Below are 22,902 nucleotides of genomic sequence, written 5' to 3' on the forward strand. Positions count from 1 at the left end.
CCAACCTTTAAAATGCCTTAGCTACATCACAGTTAAACACTGATTTTCACTCTAGTAGACTATTCTTTTGATAATGGCAGAAATTATTTCAGTAGTTTCTCCAGATTGCAGATGGTTAATTCTTACTTGAACGACGCAATGTTTGTTTAAAAACACTGAAAGTAGCTCCTTCATTACCTTTGATATCTTCATCTCTATCCGCATATGACCCCAATGGATATCGTTTTTATCTGTTTGATTTATCCTGCCGAGAAACCTATCTATTATATGATAAATAGCGGTAAACATTCACACACACTCACTGGTGACAGTGAGCCTGCTGGTGAAACCTCATTTTCAACGAAAGCACCTTGAAATATGGCTTAATATGGCCGTTTTTAGGCTGCAAACGATATGAAAGAGACTGATCATGTTTGTGACTGTTGAATGTGTGGCGCCTGCACAGTGGCTAGTGTGTGTTTCACTGATGAATGTGTCCTGAAACATATTTGAGTTTGCTCTATGAGCTGTTGTTATGATATCGAAGGTATACAAGTCTAATGGGTGATCGACAGCCATTGTTGATTGTATTGATGCTAGGCCGTCGATAGATTGATGTCTTCATACGAAAGGCGTTTGTGTGAAAAGGCATAATGATTTTGAGGTATCGAATATAATTCGATACCCGGTTCTGATCAATCAGAATCAAGCATTATCCAGTGACATAGTAGAATATTTAACACCCTAACTACGTTGCACTTAACACATATTCATGTCATTGCACAGACAGCTGTGAGAATGACAATTTCTTTTACGCTCTTGTGACGTTTCGGTGCAGATACACATATATCATATAGGCATTTGTGTCTACGCGGAAACGTCACAACAGTTTAGGACATCCACTAGTTGTCAAAACAATTGAATGTTTATACCCTAGTTTGTATTGCCGTAACTCAAGTAAAGGAATAACAAACATGATATTCTTATCTATATAATAAATCATCGGTCATTGTGGCGTAGATAAAGTAATGCAGTGTCATAGATTCCTCTATTAATGCTGTCATGAAAAGACAACACGTTCTAGAAAGACGTTTTGTTCAAGCGATCAAAATTTGGAAATGGCATCCACCATTATATTTATCACAAGCCTTTCACATGGACAGATTATGTACCTTGACATGACTTTTAAGAGCTTTTCCTATTAATTTGATAGCATTTGTTCCTTCTAACCCGAGCAAATATTGTTCCGTGTTATTCAAAATATAGCAATACACCATTACTGTCAGGTGTATATCATATATTGTTTAACAGTTGAACGTAAAACCTCAATTTTGTCCTTTGTAACACAATGTTATTTCTAATTGTGAATATTGTTTTCAAATGTTGGAAATTATTTCCTTGAAGTTCAAACAAAATGAGGATTTATTGATATTGATATTGATAGATGCCCGTTACTTTGCATGGAACCAGCACTTCACAGGTTGCACATTTTTTCATAACTGCTCAGGTGATCATAGATGTTTGAAAGTTGGGCAGCATTCCTATCTAGACCAACATATTCTCCTCTCGTTTCAGGATAATCCCCACCTAGAAAATAAGACAACACAAACTTTTTTACATTGTGACTTGTCTTTCTGAAAATATATTGATTCATTGAAAGTGAAATTCAAAAACAGAATGTGCAAGCAAAGTTTCTGTATCAAGCAAGCAAAGTTTCTGTATCTATCTACCCCACTAGTGAAATATGTAACAATCATATGTCAAATGCGCACCTGAATTTATTTGTTTCGTCTTACATCTTCTATGTAACCCCCAGGTTAGCCAAACTCATGGATAGGCAATGGCATTGTATTATTATTACTTATTACTTTACATGTTGCTTCGGAAAAGGGAATGTTAATCCTTTTATCATTAAATGAGCACTATCAGACGTAATATCAGTCACTAAAGTAACTTAAGTTAACACCTACGAAGAAAATTAATTGTGTCATTTAATATATTGTCTTAAATAATTTGCACACACGTTTGTCAATGGAAATACAGACACATTGGAACGCCCAATATCTAAACTTTGTGGGCGTTATGCATTTAGACATTGTATTGAAGTAATTTGGGAATTCAAAATATGTAGGACAGTTTTTGCGATTCTCCTATTTTAATATAAAGAAGCAAAATTTCAGCGTGGCACAAGAACACCTACCCGTCTGGAACAATGTGTATATAAACCCTAATATCATACCCTCAGAGTGTACATACCTCCCAAACATGTGCTAGGATCTGCTGGGGCTGCACTGTCAAGTGGACTTTCCATTACTTGCGCATGAGATGCTACATAAACAGGATTAATACGCAGTCCAACTTCTTCTTGTTCTGAAGGTACCGACTTAGCAGTAGCGGATACCACGTTTCCAGATCTCAGCGCCTACAAGGGAATGGTTTACACAATGAAACAGGTCAATAGAATGACGTTTAAGAGAAGTATTCGTATACTGAGGCTGCCTCGGTGGTCAAGTGAATACAGCGTCTGCTCCGAGACTGGTCTATGGTGGTTTCTATCCCCTAACTGCGTCATGCCAAACGACACTGTGAAATGGTACTTGTTGTTAAGTTGCGTTACAGTTGGCAAATACTTAAGACAGAATGAATGTGAGGAAAATCAACATAACGTGACGTAGGTATGCACATTATTTTTACGAGCACTTTCGTGATTTGTCACATTCAAGTTGAGTTCATTCGACATATGCTGTTAAACATATCCTTAACTTTGCAATGAGCATTAAAAAATAGACAGGTGAAGACTCCCCAACACTGCAGCCTTCTGGATTGCCAAGATTGTCAGAAGGGCTGTATTCCTGGTAGCGAATCCGGGTACCAAACATAAGACACCGAGAACAATGGGGAGTCGGACAACTTGGTACTTTGGATGCAAGCGTGACATTTCGAAAGCGAGGTCTGCATATTTGCCATGTTTTTCCTCAATCTTGTCAATCACATTACTGTCAAAATGGGCAGATAATTCAATGATATGAATGATTTCATTGGATTTATCAAAAAGGTCAAGATTAAGTTTGTTGGCCTTGATACGTCTGAGGCTGTATACGGGTCTATTCCAAAGGATTTTTTATTAATCATTTTCCATGACGCCCTCTAGATATTCTGGGTCGTACCATAATGCACCTCTGTGTCAAAACCACAAGCATGGCGAAGACGGTAATAAAATGATCGAGCCACCCTAGCTGTATTTCTGGTAGCAAACCCGGGGTACTATCCCAGTGTCAGTCAACAGTATGGGAAATACTAAACCTAAGGCACCATTAACATTGGAGAATCGGACAACTTTGTGCTTCATATGCGAGCGTGACATTTCAAAAGCAAGGTCTTCTTTAAAGGATTTAACTTTATTTAAAAAACCCATCATAGTTAAAAAGAAAATGTTTGCAGATGGTGATTAGGAACATTGATATTCATAAACACTTGATCATTTCATTGTCAAAGAATTATTTCAACACATATTTTATCAAATATTCGATAGGCTGGGTTGAGTTACATTTACCCTGTTTAAACTGTTGTCTATAACCATCAATTATAATGTGTCAGTAACTTTAACATACATTGTAACAGATGGTATCCGATTACAACATTACTCAAATAGCCAGATTCTGTTGAATTTCCAAACCGGTACAGTGTAATCGCCAAGTCAAATATGAAAATAAATGAATATATTCATCAACTTGAACTCTCTGTGATTTCATTTGTCTGCATAATTGAATTGAACCTGTTCTGATGTCCAAATAAAGGAAAGAAAGGCTAACAGAAAATTATATTTGCTCAAAGTAAACTTCACATTTCTGAGAGCACATGAGAGCACACACAACGTGGAAATCCCTTCTCGACAGTCAATTGATGACATCATAAAGTGTTTTACGAGGAGAGTCAAATGTCCTAGATTAAGTGCTTTGTAGCATCACAATCGCAACAAATTTTTTCAGAATCAATTCGCATCTTATCTTAAAGTATACATGTATGGATAGTAATGATACCTTGACGGAATATCAATGTTAATAACTCCCAATTCACGACTTTAATTGTAAAAAAAACCCGATTAAGCATAGTAATCCGTCTTTTAGCCAGCATGATAATATATATTTTGATAAAGACTTTTGTAATAAAAATATCATAGCATGAAGTTCACATTGTGGTTTATTTCTAACCTTAACACATATGTAATAGAAAAGATGACAATGCTGAGTTGGTCATTATTTTATACCTTGCTTTATATTTATATATTCACTCTTCAAAAAAAGAAACGTACAGGTAGATTTTCAGTAAATTTATTGTACCTCATTAAATCGATATATTTAATTTAATATCGTAGATACAAAAATGAAATTTTGGTTCTTGATAGTCAAATATTGTCATTATACAAAGGTATTGGCAACAGAAATATTGTCATGTCATATAAGGCCACAAGGTTGTGCTGAACTCAGTATATCGTGTGAACGCCCCAAGCAGCAATAACGGCTATGCATCTCCTCGGCACTGACGTTGACGTACACGTCGAACGAATTCATCCGGTGTTCGATTGGGTTGAGATCTGTGGATCTCGACGGCCAGGGCAAGTCATTGATGTTGGCATTGTAACGGTAGTTAACCTTGACACGAGCTGTGTGCGTTTGGGGGGTTGTCCTGTTGAAACAGCTCCCTCTGATGGTTAATGATTGGAAGAAGGTGAGGTTGAATAATTTGATACATGTAGCGATTTGCTGACAAATTTCCCTGAAACACAACCAAGTCAGATCTGGTGTAGGATAAGGTCCCCCACACCATGACACTTCACCCACCAAAATTGTCGAATTCACTTACACAATGTGTGTCAAAACGCTAATTTCGACGACGATAAACACGTGATGATCATGATTCATCGCTTTCGGTTTCTTAAATTCCAAGGCTGCAAGGTATGACACCAACTCAAGTGTAGCTGTCGATGGATAACAGGTCTTCTGGGTGTATCGGTGTATCGGTCCAAAAGGCGCAAATGGTGCTGTGGTGGACGTTGAATTGGCTTGAAACAGAGGACTGCTATTCCCCTCCTTGGATACGTCCTATCGCGATGTTCCGATCGGCAGCACTGAGTCTCAGCATTTTCGAACTTGAAAAAATGTTGACAATTGAATGACAAATTATTGGCTCATGCTTGCCTTTTTGTTGCCACTACCACGAGTTACTAATACCATAACTTGCACGTGCATGTTTCTTTCCTGATTTCCTCAATGAACAAGTGTGAGAACAATGGCGCTTAAGACATTGCAAATTGACAATGTCAGCGTTTTGACGCACCGTTTGTCGAATATCAGGCCACCAACATTTTCAAGTAACATATATCCAATTCATATAATGGATAATCTGTGTACTCAGGTTCAGTGAACTACATACTTCCTGTGCGTTTCTTTTTTTGAAGAGTGTATATATCAACCACAGATATGTTTTGTGTAAATTGATTCAAATTGACTTAATTTTCTTTTAAATTGGCTGCAATCACTTAGTACCCATGGTATTGCTTCACTTGGCATGTGCTGCAGGCTACCGCTAATATTGTATAACTTCCTTGGTGTAGTACTACATGTAGGTGTGACGACACGTGTCCTTGATCAGTCTCATTAGTGAGTACACAATAAATCACTTATCAATAAAGTACAAACTATTTCATTTTGTGAGTGAGTAAGTGAGTGACTTGGGTTTAACGCCACTTTTAACATTATTCCAGTAACATCAGAGCGTGTCAGCTTCATATGGGAAGAAAGCCCGAAGTAATGCAGGTCTCGGACGTTTACCACTTCGATGAAACCCACGACCACGGGTATGGTGCTGACAAAACTAGAAACAAATTCGAGGCGAACTGGGATTCGAACACACAATCATTGTTTTCTGGCGTCCACAAGGGACGCAACTCTGCACAGCGAATCGCGGCGCCTTAGACGACTGGGCCACCCGGCACCCCTTTTGGGTGTGCATTTTCTTATTTAACAATGATTGTAACTGTGGTACACTTTTTTCTGCTGAAATTCTTCAGACGCTCATTGCATTTTGTTTTGAAAATGATAAGTCGTCAGGAATGAAGTTCTATGTAATGTAAGCAGTCGTCAGGAAGTTACCATATTTAAATGCTGGTGTGATGTGTACGGTATAACGCGGATGGTAAAGTGTGTTGGATCAACATATGGAATGTTCCAGTACTGTCCGGTAAAGGCACTGTGTAAAAATTTCCGGTAGCTATTTAGGCTGTATATATAGTGGGACAATGGCGTGTTTACGCATCTCTCACACTTTTCATAACTTCAAGACCAACTTTAGTGTGTGCATCACTCATCACCCCAGAATCCCTACCTTGACCTGTCTCGGAAGCTTGGCCGCTGTCGCCGAAAAGTGAAAATATCAAAAGGAGTCAGATATCTGTTCAAGTTGTTCAGATAAATCATTCTCAGTTACATGTATTATGCGTAGAATAATAATAAAGTACTTGTCAGTCTATACATATTCTGTGCTGAATGTTCATGTTATTCTATTAACGTTGTGAGATGAAAACGATTTCATTATTGCAAAATATGTTGGGAAGTAAAACCCTCGTATTGAAATAAATTTATGATATTTTTGCCTTATTTGGAAATATGTATTCAGCACAATCACTGCGATAGGATAGTAAGTATTATGTGATTCAGACTGTGAAATTTCATTTGTACGCTGTTACCATTTTTCTGATAATGGACATAACGTCATGGACATGGGTATGTACTGGTTGAACATCATGTTTTACGAGCACTTCATCTCGGTGTTTTTATAGAAAACCACAGGGTAATAGGAGTTATATTTTACAGGCACTTCGGGTAATTTAATAGATTTGCCAGAAGTGACATGAATGAAAGAATGAAAATGTCAGTATATTATAGTTATCCAATAACACTCCGAACTCCATTCCCCCAAAAAGGTCTTAAGCCTACATCTCTACCCATCAGATCCAACACACATACATAGAATGTCATGAAGTGGTTGGTAACTACTCAATTATGTCTCCAATCTTTCACAACCGGTTCAGTCTATTCGACGATTTTGGAAGAAGCCAAGTATCTCTAAATATCTCTTCTCGACAACATTCAGAGTTTTGATGAAGTTTTATTTTCCAAAAGCAAACACTTATGAGTTACATCTATTCACATCAGATTCCGCAAAACATGTACAACAATACTGAAAAATGAGAACGGAAATAGAAATGCATAATTATTGTGTCAATGACAGTAGCTAACAATTGCAGTTCGCAAATTTATCATACCAAACATATGTGTGGTATCAGTAACCAATTGGAAAACCATTACCAGACCGTAGCTTGCCGTTAAAACTCATTCGAATAACACTTTCCAAAAATACAACATCCCAGTTAGGTATAGATATATGCTATTAACTGAGTCATTAAATTTACATGGTCCATTGCATGACCACCTTAGTGTTAATCATATTAATCTATATTATTTCAACATTTATGTTTGTTTATTGAAGCCATTATCACTTACACCTGTTTCAATGGCACATGAATATGTAACAGGGTCGGGTGGTCATCCTGGCTGACTTTGTTGATGCATGTAATCGTATCCCGATTTGCATAAATCCATGCTAATGATGTCAGTCGCTGGATTTTCCTGTCCAGCCTCGATTATTTACACACCACCATGATAAAGCTGATACATTGCTGTGTGAGGCGTTAAACCACAAAACCACGTTAAACATATGAAATACACTAATACACATCAATAATGATACAAACAAAACAACAATAATGAAAAGAAAGTTATCAACATAAAAACAACAACATAATGTATCCATTGCAAGCGACTTTGAAAAATAAAAAACAATTGGTGAGTGAATAAATGATAGGGGATGTACAATTATTTTTGGTTGCGAATGAGATAAGAAAGAGCTATAACATGCTTGCTTGCAATCCTGACTCCAACTACCTGTTTCCACAAAAAGGAAAACGAAATCACACGTGCAGATTTCAATGAGAATGAACAGCAATCATTGACGTATTATGTTAACCCCTCTTCTGCACTACTAGGGTACCTTCTCTTGTTGAATACATGCATGAGCCACAACCAGCAAAAACCAGCTTGTTATGAACATGTTACATCTATCTTCAAAATAAGATTTAATTTGCTGCGTTTGATCAATCATAATTATTGTATAACCCCAACGTTACTGCTCTGTGCATCGCTAAACAGTGGTACGGTTACGTTCTGCTTGGTTTTATTGGCAGTGGTTGACAGTCTGGCTAGTTCATGTATAATCTGTCGTATATAGATCCCCCGTTCCCCATGCTGTCATGCAGATCTTTAGTATCTCTGAGTGTCATGACCGAACACTGGGTGGCGCAGCTCTCTGAACTGCCGTTCATGCCGTTGCTTTTACAAACGTCCTGAAAACTTATACCCGCTTCGGAATAAGCCGTATTTGACTCAGAGGGAAGACTGGATTGACGTGGTTCAGCTGGATTTACCTTTTTTCTACAACAGCAACAGCAGCAGGCGATGGTGATAATTAGGATGACGACGACTGCCGAAGTAACTCCTGCTGCAACTATCAATAGAGCTGAAACACCCTTTGAAGGGATGGCTGTTGTCGGAGCTCCTACGGAGAGAGTGGTTGGTACATTAGTTCCTGTAACAGAATAGTTGTCTCTTAAATACAATGGTTTTCAGTAAATAATTTGCGTTTCTTACATGCTCAATGGCAACATTTATTTTAGACAAAAAAACTGTAAAGTGTTTCTTACGGTACAGTTTTAAGGATGACGTGAATTATTAGATGGGCCGTGTATCACTTCTCAACAATTACACGACACTCACTCGGACAATTTAATCCATATTCGTAGGTGTTAGTTTGTTTGCGTGAATTGTCACATGCGCATGCTGCTTCGTTGATTGATGGTGCACCCTCTTAATTAACTGTATCCCAACTTGAGCAGAGTAAGGTTCTACGACTCGTTAAGTGATACAGATCAACCAGATTATGATTACAAAAGTTGTGTTTGATCTGTGCCCGGTTGCTTTTGTTCTATAAACACATCGTTGGAGTAGGTTTTGTTAAATGGTATAGAATATGGGACTGTTATGTGTATGTTACAAAATCGTTTGAACTTGGAGTGTTTTGCGTTCTTATGCAATAAACTAAATGTTAGAAAGAAAAATAATAAAAGCGATAAAACCCTTTCCACATTCAAAGAGTAGATTGTATTGTTCCATGAGCATGTGTTTATAAACCACATTTACATAGTCATGACACCAGGTGTTCGTGAAAAGGCGCGCGTATCCTGCCCCACAGGTGGTACACGTCACAAACACAAATGAGGGAACAGCTTGGGACTTTCATTATTGTCATTTAATTAAAATTTAGAAATGTCTCCCACATGTCAACCATATAACGTTTGAAGCTCCACCGATCTATTGTCACCACGTTTTATAACAAAACTCCCGTCGACGTCTTTGTGTGGCAGGAGATAGACCCAATACGTTGACGTTGGCAATTTGCTGGTTAGAAAGACAGTCAACGTCTTTAATTTTGTTATTACAGCATATGGCCTTCTGTACACATCAGTCGAATCCAGTGATTTTCTTTTTCGGGGATTATCAGAATGTAAATGTTAGTAAAACCAATTTGAAACATTTCTGTTGATGCCCAATGTATGCTTACTTTTGTCGATAATTCCTGTTCGTCCTCTCCAACATAAATCAATCCACAAAGTGTACATTAAACACCATATGCGCCAGAACGTATTAAAAAGATAAATGACTCCAAAACTCATAAAGTCAAGGTTTGTCTATTTCTGAGAGATGATCAGCGACTAAAATGTATATAAACAGAACAGCCAAAGAAATTCGATCAATTTCTAAAACTCCAAAATGAAACGATCGTATCATTACAGACATATAAATGGTATCATTAAAAAAACGAAGAAAGTTTATCAAAACTAAAATTCGCTCGGGAGTAAGGGGCAAAAACAAGGACTGGTCGGCTCGGAGTCACTGTACTGTTAAACTGCGGCATAGGATCTCAAGTTGCCTAGCTCTATAAAATCGGCATTAGCCCGGACTAGAAAAAAACAGCCACACACGTATGTGAAGGACATGTACAGGCTCCAGTTAAACAAGCGTGAGGGCATATAGGCTGGGATAAGAGTAGCTTCCCTTGGATAAAGGACAGTTTTGGGATTGTTCCTATCACACACAAACAAGTATTATGTTTCCTCACCTATGTCTAACATTCCACAAAGATAACATTGTATGACAGGATTAGATTTCCGTGCATGCCAGCCCCATGATTTTACAAACTGAAAAGATTAGAACTTAGTATGTGTGCTGTATAAATAATACAGAGGACACATGTGAGGTGCGTGAACATGTCTGCAGTGATTGCCTTTGAACTATTTACTTTCATTTATCGTTAAATGACAAAGTGTGGTTTCTGAAGGATTGTAAGATGTGCTAAGACATCTTAGGGTATCTTACTTTGATCAGGGTTACAATATCAAGGGCCTCAGTAGGCTTTCAATTTTTTTCTATGGTTGACATGTAGAGAACAATATCATATAAGTTGCTTTAATGGGAGGCAATATCCTATTTTGACTTTTACCATGTATTCATGCATGTCTTTGTAATGGGTGCCACCGGTCGGGCAGAATACGCTCACTTTTTCCCGAACCACTGGTTCATCACTGTTTGATAGAAACATTCTTGTGATATTGTCGGAATCATGAATAGGACTCAGCTTTTGGTAGAGATTTCTTATCATTATGAAAACGATTGTGTGGCGTTAACTTGCTTGGCAACCAGTTGACATGGCTCGGTTCATGTTAACTAAATACGTAGTTGCAACCTCCAAACAAATAACCAAACTACACTTCATTTTTAGGAAACCTGTCTTGGTATCAAATAAACAACTGGATGTTAAGAAACATGATTTACGATAAGAGTCGTATGTCAGTATTGTACTTATTTTACGCACATGTAAACGTTTCTAGTTTGAATACACTGTTTTGAAGTCAATCCGTAAAACACAGCACGTTTGACTTCTACTGGCAATACATAGCAAAATAAAGTAACAGGACCCTCTGTAAATGGTGTAAAGTGTTACATTTAGCACGTAGCATGTATGCAATGGATAAACATGTCCCAGTCCCCTAACCTAACTATGTTAAAGACATTTGTCTTACATGTGAATCATGGCATGAATAATACTTACTGTTCTGCTGTAGCTCGTTTACACCTTCAGGGGTAATATTCCACTGGTGATTACCACAGACAAACACAAGCTTCACGCCCCCGAAGTGTTCTTGTGTTACATTGATGGGTACAGTTTGGGTCAGGTTTTCGACAGTAGCGTTCCTCCCAGTCTCACATGTATAGGTGGCACTCCCGATCTGTAGTGTTAAGCTGTAAGCGTCAGAGCAGTGGTAGTCTTGAATGTCCACTGTGAGGGATATTCTGTCACCCAGATTCACTGAATCAGCATCCACATCACTGGTTATGTTGACCGAGGGAATCTCTAAAACATCAAATATCACATAACCGTGTACATGTCTCGATTAGAGTAATATCATGAACATAACAATCTACATGTTTATCATTGTATTAATAAATATATCAGGTTAATTCATCAAATAACAACATGTCAATTACAGCCATGAAGATCATGCTTATGTAAGGAATCGTAGAAGGGGCATTGTCCAATTTCTTTGCATTGTATATAATAAATAATAAAATAACAAAAAGCTGTCAACATTAACCACAGTGCGACAATGCAACGATGCGATATTTTTACCATTGTCACGTTGTCGCATTGACGCGATTGAAGTTATACTTTATACGTTTACAAAAGGGCGACAATGCGACAGCTTTATGTTTCATGTGCAGTTTAGAAAATGTGTGAAAAAAGTATTTAAATGCGTATCAGTTCAGTTCAGTTCACCACCGAATGTGGTGCAGGTCTTAGACACAGCGTTGGTACAGCACTGACAAACCAAACACCATAATCAGGACGAATCAGCATTTGAACACTTGATCATAGTCCTTCGAAATTCCTCGATTTGAGTGAGTGATCGAGTTCGTTTTTTAACGCCGCTTTGAGCAATAATTCGTTATTTCATAGCGTCTCACTTGAGAGGAAGGTCCTAAGTGATGCATGTGGTCAGTGCTGGGATTAGAAACCACATTCATACTTTCATTTGCGCCAAGGAAACGCAACTCTACACAAGCAATTACGCCGGCTAAAACGACTGGGCCAACAGTGTCCCTGAACCATTTGAAATGTTGTTGGAGACCACATCAAAATAGCATAGAAATGCAAAGAGAGTGTTGCTTGCTGTAAAAACACATTTGCTTTAGAGGAAAAACGCCACTTACAATAAGGATATCTGAAGTATTTGGAAACGCTACAATAGAAGATTTGTTTTTGCTTTGAGAAAAGCAACCCGCATTGCCGTTGGTACTTTGGTTGAATAATAATTTTAGCTTATGTAAGGCTATTGGAGTTTGAAAAGAAGCATAATTCTTTCTGCGCATGCGTATATTAACTAATTTACTTCAAATGCGTACCATTCAATGGAACAGGGAGACAAAGCGACATTAACAAAATGTCACGTTGTCGCATTCACGTTGTCGCATAGTTGAGCATTTTTAAGAATTGTTTACACATTTCAGATTGGGCGACAAGTTGATAACGTTCAACCTACAGCAATGCAGTATTGCCACCCTTGGGAAAAAGTCATCAATAGTATTTAAAGCGCGACAATACAACAACACAACAATGGACAAATGGACAAAATGTCGCGTTCTAGCATTGTCGCATAATCGCGATTTGGTACATTTTGACAGGGAGACATTGCGAGAACATGACAATATCAATTCTAGAATCTCATTTGAGACGCAAACTTATATCCTACATTAATTAGAGAGAGTTTGAAATATTTGCTTGAACTAAATATGAGGTGAGGTGAGAAGAAGTGGTTTTTAGCGTCTCCTTCAAGATTATTGCACTTATGTAGCGATGTGCATTCACGGGTGTGTATGTCTTCGCCAACCCTCGTATGCCCACGTACGCACACACATCGTATTCATCTTTACCCACCATATCCCTACAACCATCTGACTAGGTCAGACTAGGTCAGCCCTCATGGTTCGATGCTCATGCTTACATACATACTCCATCCTCCCACCATTACCCAACATCCATCGAACTATAACTGAGACCACTGAGATATTATGCCGCAGTTTAACATGAACACCCCACTCACACACAGTATACTGACTCCGAGCCGACCAGTTGTTTAAGTCCCTTAATGCCGGGCGCCAGACAGGGTAACAACAAGTATTAACTTTGAACGTCTTTTTACGTATTACGCCGACGGGAATCGAACCCCGGACCTTCCGCTCTACCACTTGGCCACGGAAGGGGTCCGAACTAGAAATGAGTATAATTGCATATCAAAATGGATAAAGACTTCAACGTACTTGCGACGACAAGATGACAAAACCTTGTTCCCACATCACCTCCATCAGTACATGACCAGTTCCCTGCATGTTTTGGCTGTACACTGATTATCGTGATTTCAGTCTGTGTTTGGTTGATGATGCAAGCATTATATCCTGATACTTTGGTGCAGCCTGAAACCTGACACTGTGGTGCAACTCCGCATGGGCAGTAGTAAATGGTATTAGTGAAGTTGCCAGGCGTGGAACAGGTAATTTGGGCAGACGTCCCCAAGTAGGCTATGTCAGGACAGTGTATTACAGCTGTATCTGAGACAAAAATAATTAGGAAAAAGCAACATCATTTTGTAAGCATATCTTACATGTTTTAATTATTTACGGACCGCTGTCATATAGCTGGACTATTGCTGAGTGCGGCGTTAAACAACAAACAAACATGTGTTATAGTTGTACATACCCTCGTTCACAATTTGTCTATACAGTACATTATGCAATGAAAGAGAAATGTTTCTAACATAGTTTGTCTTACAAACTGTAACCTTAGCAGCTCGGAGATGACGGGATGAACATAATATTTAGCATAAACGCATTTCAGACACCTACCGCTCTGTGTCAGGTGAAATGTGAAGATGGTGAGTACCGAGAGGAGAAAGACCTTCAGAATGACTGAATGCTTCATCTGTAAAAATAAGAACACTATATCAACGTTAAATTAAAAAGATTAGTCTGAAAATTACGGAAAGTGTTAGTAATTAATACTACCGATTACATTAGTACACACGATATCCCTGGTTAATAAACACATCGACTCTATCAGCATTACATAGGGGTGTATGTTACTTACTAGTATCAACCTACTAAACTAGAAGGAGAGTAAATACGGAGTGTAGTGAGTTAGCAAGTATGTAATCAATACTAAACTATGTGAGTGTGTTTTCGTATGTGCGCTTGTGCTATATGTGTGTCTTTCTATGTATCTCTCTCTCTCTCTCTCACTCACACACACACACACACACACACACACACACACACACACACACACACACACACACACTCTACCTCTCCCCTCTATCTCCTTCTCGGGGGCGGTCGGGTAGCCTAGTGGTTTAAGCATTCGCTCATCATGCCAAACTCCCGGGTTCGATTCCCGACATGGGTACAATATGTGAAGCCCATTTCCGGTGTACCCCGCAGTGATATTGTTGGAATATTTCTAAATGGGCGTAAAACCATACTCGCTCAGTCACTATCTCTTTATCTCTCTCATTCTCTCTCTCTCTTCGAATGTGGCACTTACTTTGTGATTCCCCCTTGTCGATAGCAGTTGCACGAAGCATGAAGATAGACTGTTTTCACAACGTTGTACTGACCCAATGTGACGCGGTAAATTGTTCAATAACTCGTATCATTGCCATATCATTGTGCTGATAAAGTTTTATGTTCCTTGTTCGATTCACTATTGATAACAATGACATAATTGCTGTCTATGTGGTCGTTGTGTTCATCTGTAGTATTGCTAGTGTAAGTGTCTATTTCTATATACATATCTCAATCTGTCAAAGGAAACACCACAACCACGTTTACTACTCTTTTTCTAAGCACACTTGATATGATATAGTATAAACTCTATTGCAGACTTCGTATTATAGAAAGTGATTCAACGACTGGACACCAACATCAGTTCCCACATATAGAATCAATATAAAAGTAGTAACCTCTTTTATAAATCATTTAAATATGATTAATTTAAGGAATGCTTACCGTTGGCAGACACATATCAGACTGAAGGTGGTACATCAGGTCTTGAAATGACCAACTTTGAAAGTCGAAGTAACAGAGAATGAAAAAAAATGAAACTCAATACGGATATAGTTGGGTTTAAAGCAAAGAGGTGCAAAATAAAGATGTTTATTGTGTTTTAGTATCAGTGACAAATGTCTTATATCAAAATGATCACAACAAGGACAAGCAAACCATCATGCTAGAAAACATGGAAGTATTTTTAGAACGTGACTTTTTGTCAACATACTCAGAGTGAGTGAGTGAGTTGGGTTTAACGCCGCTTTTAACATTATTCCAGTTATATCACGGCGTGTTAGCTTAATGTGGGAGGAAAGCCCGAAGTAATGCAGGTATCAGACGTTTACCACTTCGGTGAAACCCACGAGCACGGGTATGGTGCTGACAAACCTAGAAACATAACAACATACTCAGAGCCGGATTTAATAGAAGTAGAGCTAGGAGGGAATGAAGTATCCTTTCCTGATTTGTAACCCTTCGAAGTCCTTCCTGTAAATAAAAAAACTTAAAACTAAACCCTGTGGGCGAATAATCATCAACCAAAGCGGAAGCCATCGGTAATTAATCCAATTTCTGCTCACTAAGATATATCCGAATGTCTCTTGACACACACTGCTTAAAATCCCCCAGAGAAACTAACTGCTTTTAAAGTACACTACCCATCAAACATAGTTTTCTTCTCCCTTGCAAACTCAACAAAAGTAGAACAATCCATTTTCTTAACTTTGCCTTTAAGCTTTAGGAACCAATTCAAAACTTCAGCCTTAAGAACTTACGAATCAAAAACAATAACCTTTCTGAGCTTTTCTCTAAACTTACTTTCAAACTGTTAGCCACCTTCTCAATATCATGCTCAGAGAAGGGCGGAACAAGCACAACCAAAGTCCAACAATTCACCACCCATTGAGGAACAGTGAGAGGGATCAATCTGATATTCAATTTGCTTCAAGTTAATTTTTTTATCAGCTTCAGTTTCAAATTGCTAATCCGATTTTCCCTCTCTTTCTGTTTCCATTCATAAGTTTTTTTTCTTTTTCAATGCTAATTACCAATTGTACCCTTACAAATTCCAATTTCATCCCAGCCAAAACTCAGTTTTTTCTTCAAGCAAGGCCAAAGCATAATGTCTTCCTCAACCAGGATCAAGTTTGTGATATTTTGCCAGTTCGACCAGTTCAGAAGTTTTGAGCATAGACACCTGTTCCACACGAGGCTGACTAACACAATCCTCTGCACTAAACACCATACACACTAAACGCAGAAACATAGATTTTTGGAGCGCCCAAGGGACGCAACTCTGCACAGTGAATCTTGGAAAAGGAAAAAACAAGTTTGATGTGCGATTTTCTTATTTAACTAAACTGACCTGTATTGGCAGCTGGTTTGTTGTGACACAGCTAGACGTTGGCCACAAAGCCATTAACATAGCCATATTTTTTCGTTAAGTTATAGATACATTTCTTATGCCCTTTGAATATACAGTCAACGATAAAAACGCCTTTCACTCGCAAACGTAATTCGATGCAATAAGGAAACACAGAACCAATGTTCCGCCTCAGTTTATTTTCTTGTATTTTTTTGTTGGTTAACGCCGAACTCAACATAATTCCTGCTATATGCTGGCGGTCTGTAAATAATCGTGGGCTGGACCAGACAATCCAGTGCATCATGAGCATCGATCTATGCCATTGGGATACAATGACATGCATCAACCACGTTAGCGAGTCTGGCCATCTGATCCTGTTAGTCGCCTCCTACGACAAGCAGAGTCGCCTTTTACGGCAAGCATAGGTTGCTGAAGACCTATTCTGATCCGGATTTTCATACTGTCTCTGCATATGGTTCCTATACGCTTGAAAACGAGTTTAGGATTGGTTAAAAAGAACAAATCAATTTATGTTTATAAGTTTTTGCTTTTTGAAGGAAAGTTGTACTTATCCATTTGTTAGACTGGAATTTTACTGACTGGAGCTGGCAGGATGTCAGTGTCTCGAAAACGCACTTGATTTTTTTAATCATTTTCACATACTATTTGCACATATCTGCCAAGGATGCTGCGGGCTGGCAAAGTTGAGGTCTAGAACGTGGTCGGTCCCTGGTGTTACCGATCTGTTGATACCGACACCAGTGTGACTGTATGGTGTAAGGATGAACAGCAAAACACATAACAAGTACTTTCTGTGCAGTTCAAGCTTCAAGCATTTCAGTTGCACGCAACTGCACATTTTAGATAGGAATAGCGCAGCGTTTATGCGCTTTTGCCGTAAAGGAAGTTGCTTTTCATAATTAAAACACTTCACATGTACCGTAAATGTTTGATGAGTTTCTTACACAGAGGCATTTATGTACTCAATTACCGGGATGCACGTGCAGTTTCAGCGTCATCATTGGTAAGAACGACAACATATTTAGTTATATGAACAATCCATGACAAGTTCATGTTAGTTTTTTGGGTTTGGTTTTATGTTTTTTTAGGCGGCAGAGAAATGTTTCTTCCGCTATTATAGTTAGTATTCTGTATGTAAACATAGATCTTAAGGAAACCAATTGGCCGGATTCATATGAATGGTATATGGACGGTAATGGTTTTACTGTGCATCCTTAAACAGTACATCACAGCTGATTATATTATAACCAAGCATGGACATAAAGCATGCTGGCGATCAACCAGTATTAAAAGAGTAATACAGACTTAACGGGTTCATTATTCGTGTAACATGTACAAGTCGTTTATCAGTTAACATTGATATTTAGTCATGTAAAAGAACGATACTTTCCTCGTTCCTCTTGCTATTGCCATTGTTATGTATATACACTTCTGATAAATATAACGTTCAATTGAATATTCCCACACAACAATGTCCGTGTTTCTCTAACTGTTTCACTTGATATGTGTACAAGTTCCATTACATTTAACGTTTCATTGAATATTCAAACACACGGCACTTTCCTTGTTTCTCTCTCAATTACAGATTGGTATGTAGCCTGCAATCTCGGGGTATCGCGATACTTGTCATGTTCTATAAACGGAACAAAATGCACTCACTAACCTTTATGTTTATTCGTGTTCTCTGTATCAGATATTATTCATGTTATCAAACAATGCATATTTTACTGATAAAAGTTCATTATTTACATAAGTAGCTCCGAGTGAAAGCCGGGCTTCGCGATCTGTTTGACAAGGGAGAGAACTCCATCGTATCGCGGTACAGAGAAAAGTTGTGTATGGAGGTCCGAATTGGGCAAAAAGAGGACATAATTTTACAAACCACTTGGTATGATCATGCCAGAAATCAGTGATTTGTCCAGACAAGTGCAAAGACAGCACAAGTAAAATTCTAAATTTGTTATCAGCAAATGGTATTCAATGCATACTTACCGAAAAGTATGAGACAAATATTTTTATAAGTCAACATCAAAATATCAGAAATGATATTTTAAGATTGTTTAAAAAAAATGGATGACAATAATTTGTCACAAAATGGAAAAATGTTAAAAGTCAACAATAAATATATAAAAAACACTCCTAGTATGCCCAAAGTATGTATTTATCTTTTGGTTACTAGTGAAGAACGTTTTTTTTAAGTTTGGCATTATGGCCCTTATGATCTCCCAATAGATTCTGGGCACAGAGCGGGAAAAAATGTGCGAACTACGTAACTTCCGTTACCTCATTAGTCGCCATGAATATGCAGATGATCTAGTTCAGGTCGATAGAGAAAGTTTACTTGGGGAACTGCGGGTTATATCGTTGGCCATTGATAGATGGGGGTAAGGCAATATTACAACATATGCCAGAAATATGTATCCACGGATTAATAACTCCTTACTTACAGCAGACGGAATATTCGGAGGAAATTGAAATTGTTTATGAAGTGAGCACTTCCTGGTTACTGATTTGCATTAATAGACAGCCGCTAAGAGGCGTGTCCCGCGTTAACTATCGGAAATCACAAATGCCGCGATACGATGAATGTCGCGGTATCATGGGGTCCGAGTACATATAAACTTCCTTTGTATGTATTGCCGTAAGAGGCGACTATGCTTGTCATAAAAGGCGACTACGGGATCGGGTTTGTCAGGCTCACTGACTTGGTTGATGCATGTCATCGATCTCAATTGTCTTGGTCCAGACACGATTATCTACAGACCGCTGTAATATAGCTGGCATATTGCTCAGTGCGGCGTAAAACAACAAACCAAACGAAATACCTTTACATGTATCATCCAATGAACACACGGTATTTTCATTAATCCCCTTACACGTGTGTTGAAAACATGAGACACAAGTACACAACGGAATGGAGATACGGTAATAAGATACGATGATATGTTATTAATGTGTCACACGGTGTATGTTACATACGGTAATAAGATGCGATGATATGTTATTAATGTGTCACACAGTGTATGTTACATACGGTAATAAGATACTATGATATGTTATCAATGGGTCACACGGCGTATGTTACATACGGTAATAAGATACTATGATATGTTATAAATGTGTCACACAGTGTATGTTACATATGGTAATAAGATCGATGATATGTTATTAATGTGTCACACGGCGTATGTTACATACGGTAATAAGATACGATGATATGTTATAAATGTGTCACACGGTGTATGTTACATATAATAATAAGATACAATAATATGTTATAAATGTGTCACACAGTGTATGTTACATACGGTAATAAGATACGATGATATGTTATAAATGTGTCAAACGGTATATGTTACATACGGTAATAAGATACGATGACATGTTATACATGTGTCACACGGTCTATGTTACATATGGTAATAAGGTACGATGATATGTTATTAACGAGTCACACGGTGTATGTTACATACGGTAATAAGACACAATGATATGTTATTAATGTGTCACACGGTGTATGTTACATACGGTAATTAAGATACGATGATATGTTATAAATGTGTAACACGGTGTATGTTACATACGGTAAAGGCCTATGATACACAATTATAACACTGTAATACAATAATAGCACTCAACGTGCTTATATATCAATACACGTTAAACCCATTGATTAAGAAACTATTTGCTCATATGTTGTTTAGTTCAACAGCAAGTCCGTGAAAAGTCTAATGAGAAAGATGACATATTCCCCTCTGAAACATAGTGTTTACGGCAACCGCAAGGGCTAGTAAAAACTCTTCATAGAGCATCAAAAAGGCGAAGTTATCATTTAGAGCAATGTCAAGAAACAATGGAGTAACTAGAGAGGCTTGATTGAATAAAATCGACCTTATTTAAGAAATGAAGTTTGCCCTACCCTCATGTGTGCCCTGAACTTTTATGATTAAAGCACAAGGACGCTTGCATCCGTGTTTTACGTTTTAATAGTTCAGGGAATACTATACAATATTTCACTACACATTGGAGTAGAACAAACTGTATTACATTCTGACATGCCGAATTAAGTTGTTTATTTGTTTGTTTGTTTGTTGTTTAACGCCGCACTCAGCAATATTCGAGCTATATGACGGGGATCTGTGAATAATCTAGTCTGGACCAGTCAATCCAGGGATCGATATCATGAGCATCGATCCACGCAATTGGGATCGATGACATGCATCAACCAAGTCAACGAGCCTGAAAACCCGATCCCGTTCGTCGCCTCTTATGACAAGTATAGTCGCCTTTTACGGCAGGCATGGGTTTCTGAAGAGCTATTCTACCCCGGCTCTTCAAGGGCCCCGAGTTAAGGACTGATGTTATGTAATGTTTTATCGGAGATGGGGTTTAAAATTAAATTTGCAATACGCGACGCCGTAAAATTGAACATCCCCGAACAAGGCTTACTGACGGTCTGTTCCACCTAAATGCCTGCACCCAATCGTTTAGAAACAAATTATACGTTTTTTAACATAGTAAAACACCACTGCAATTAGCAGCTTATACTTTCATTAGTCACATTGTATTTTCTGTTCTGTGTATGATTATCCATAGAGTTAGAAATTGATTCTACTGTAATCAATTGCTGCTTTTGTGTTTGGTTTTGCTTTGTTTTTATTGTTATGTTTGTGTTGTTTTTAGATGCAATTAAATTAATGTGGACTCGGTTTTTTTCCGCACCTGTTACAGTAATAGGCAACTACTTAAGCGCAACAGAATAAATGAGCCAAGTTTTAGAATACACTCTGACTATGATAGAAGGGAGGGAACTCTATGTACTATAAAAATGGCCAAAATTTAATCAAATTTGAATACTTTTTGTTTCACACCACAGTCAGCGATGTCTGAGCAACGTAAAGGTGGAGCACAGAACGTACATTTCGTCGTCCTCACGATTCGTTTATTTGGACATGGGATATTCTGCACGATTTAAAAGAGAATTGTACTATCCAGATAAAAGGGTGCAACTGTACATGATTGGATTTGCTTTTTAAGCAGTCTGCTTTGTGTACATGCCTTCATGGTGCTGTGCGAGTGACTGACTACGGACAGTTACACACGTCCTTCTGGAACAATATGCATGCTCTGAACGAAATGCAAGTGTAATTTCAGGGTCATCATGGGTGAATGATGACAAGATGAACAATTATCATGCAATCACTCCGATTTATGGTTCACAGATTAAAGAAGGCAACTGTACATAGGGATTGTGCAATATAAGATTTCAGAGACTAAATGCTATTCTTAAGTACCGTAAGTCCCCATGGTCCCCCGTATGGTGGCCTAACTTTGGTTGCTGACAATCTATAGCCCGTTTTTATAATGTGTCGTCTGTTATAATCTGATCATTTTATTATTCTAAAACTAGTTTTACAATTATAATCTATGATATATTGCTTGTTATACTGTCCTTCGTTGACAGTTTTATATATATATATATATTATATAAATGCATAACATGTTCAAGTCACGATATGGCTAAAATATTGCCGATGTGACTTTAAATACTAACACACTCACTCAGTTAAAGTCCAAGGCTGTAAGGTATGGCACCATCGCAAGCGTCGCTATCGATGGATCTGTTGTAAACAAAGGGACGATAACTGGTCTTCTGGGTCGGATTCCAGCCTCGTGTAGTTGGTTCCTGACAGTCTGGTCCGATATCCTCCTCAAACCAGGGATGCGTCCTGCTTTGTCCGTGGCTATGACACTGCGAAGACGTAGGTGGAATCGTCGAATGTAGCGATCCTGTGCAGGGGTGGTAACTCTTGGTCGGTCGGTTCTTGGATGGTCTGCAGTGGAATTGAACTGTGTGTATTGGTCCAAAAGGCGCAAATGGTGCTGTGGTGGACGTTGAAGTGGCGAGCAACAGAAGACTGCGATTCCACTCTTTGGATACGTCCTATGGCGATGTTCCGATCGGCAGCGCTGAGTCTGGGCATTTTCGAACTTGAAAAACTTTGACAATTGAATGACAAATTATTGGCTTATCAGTGAGTGAGTGATTGATTTGGATTTAACGCCGTATTTAACATCATTGCAGTTACATCACAGCGTGTCAGCTTAATCTGGGAAGAAAGCCCGAAGTGATGCAGGTCTTTGACATTTATCACTTCGGTGAAGCCCATGAGCACGGGTATGCTGCTGACAAACCTAGAAACATAA

The 22,902-nt window shown here is 38.3% G+C and overlaps 1 protein-coding gene across 1 annotated transcript; it reads right to left on the reverse strand.

Moving 5' to 3' along the window:
- Positions 1 to 7,229: 7,229 nt before the first annotated feature.
- On the reverse strand, positions 7,230 to 14,882 carry LOC124127096. The gene is made up of 5 exons (XM_048387030.1): positions 14,806 to 14,882; positions 14,112 to 14,187; positions 13,530 to 13,817; positions 11,263 to 11,565; positions 7,230 to 8,682 (listed from the first exon to the last, which is right to left on the reverse strand). The coding sequence occupies exons 2-5, from the start codon at positions 14,185 to 14,187 to the stop codon at positions 8,297 to 8,299; spliced, it is 1,053 nt and encodes a 350-aa protein (XP_048242987.1). The 5' UTR covers positions 14,806 to 14,882; the 3' UTR covers positions 7,230 to 8,296.
- Positions 14,883 to 22,902: the final 8,020 nt, after the last annotated feature.

The sequence above is a fragment of the Haliotis rufescens genome, unplaced genomic scaffold (assembly GCF_023055435.1).
Source record: "Haliotis rufescens isolate VD_foot unplaced genomic scaffold, xgHalRufe1.0.p SCAF_63, whole genome shotgun sequence".
Lineage (NCBI taxonomy): Eukaryota > Metazoa > Mollusca > Gastropoda > Lepetellida > Haliotidae > Haliotis > Haliotis rufescens.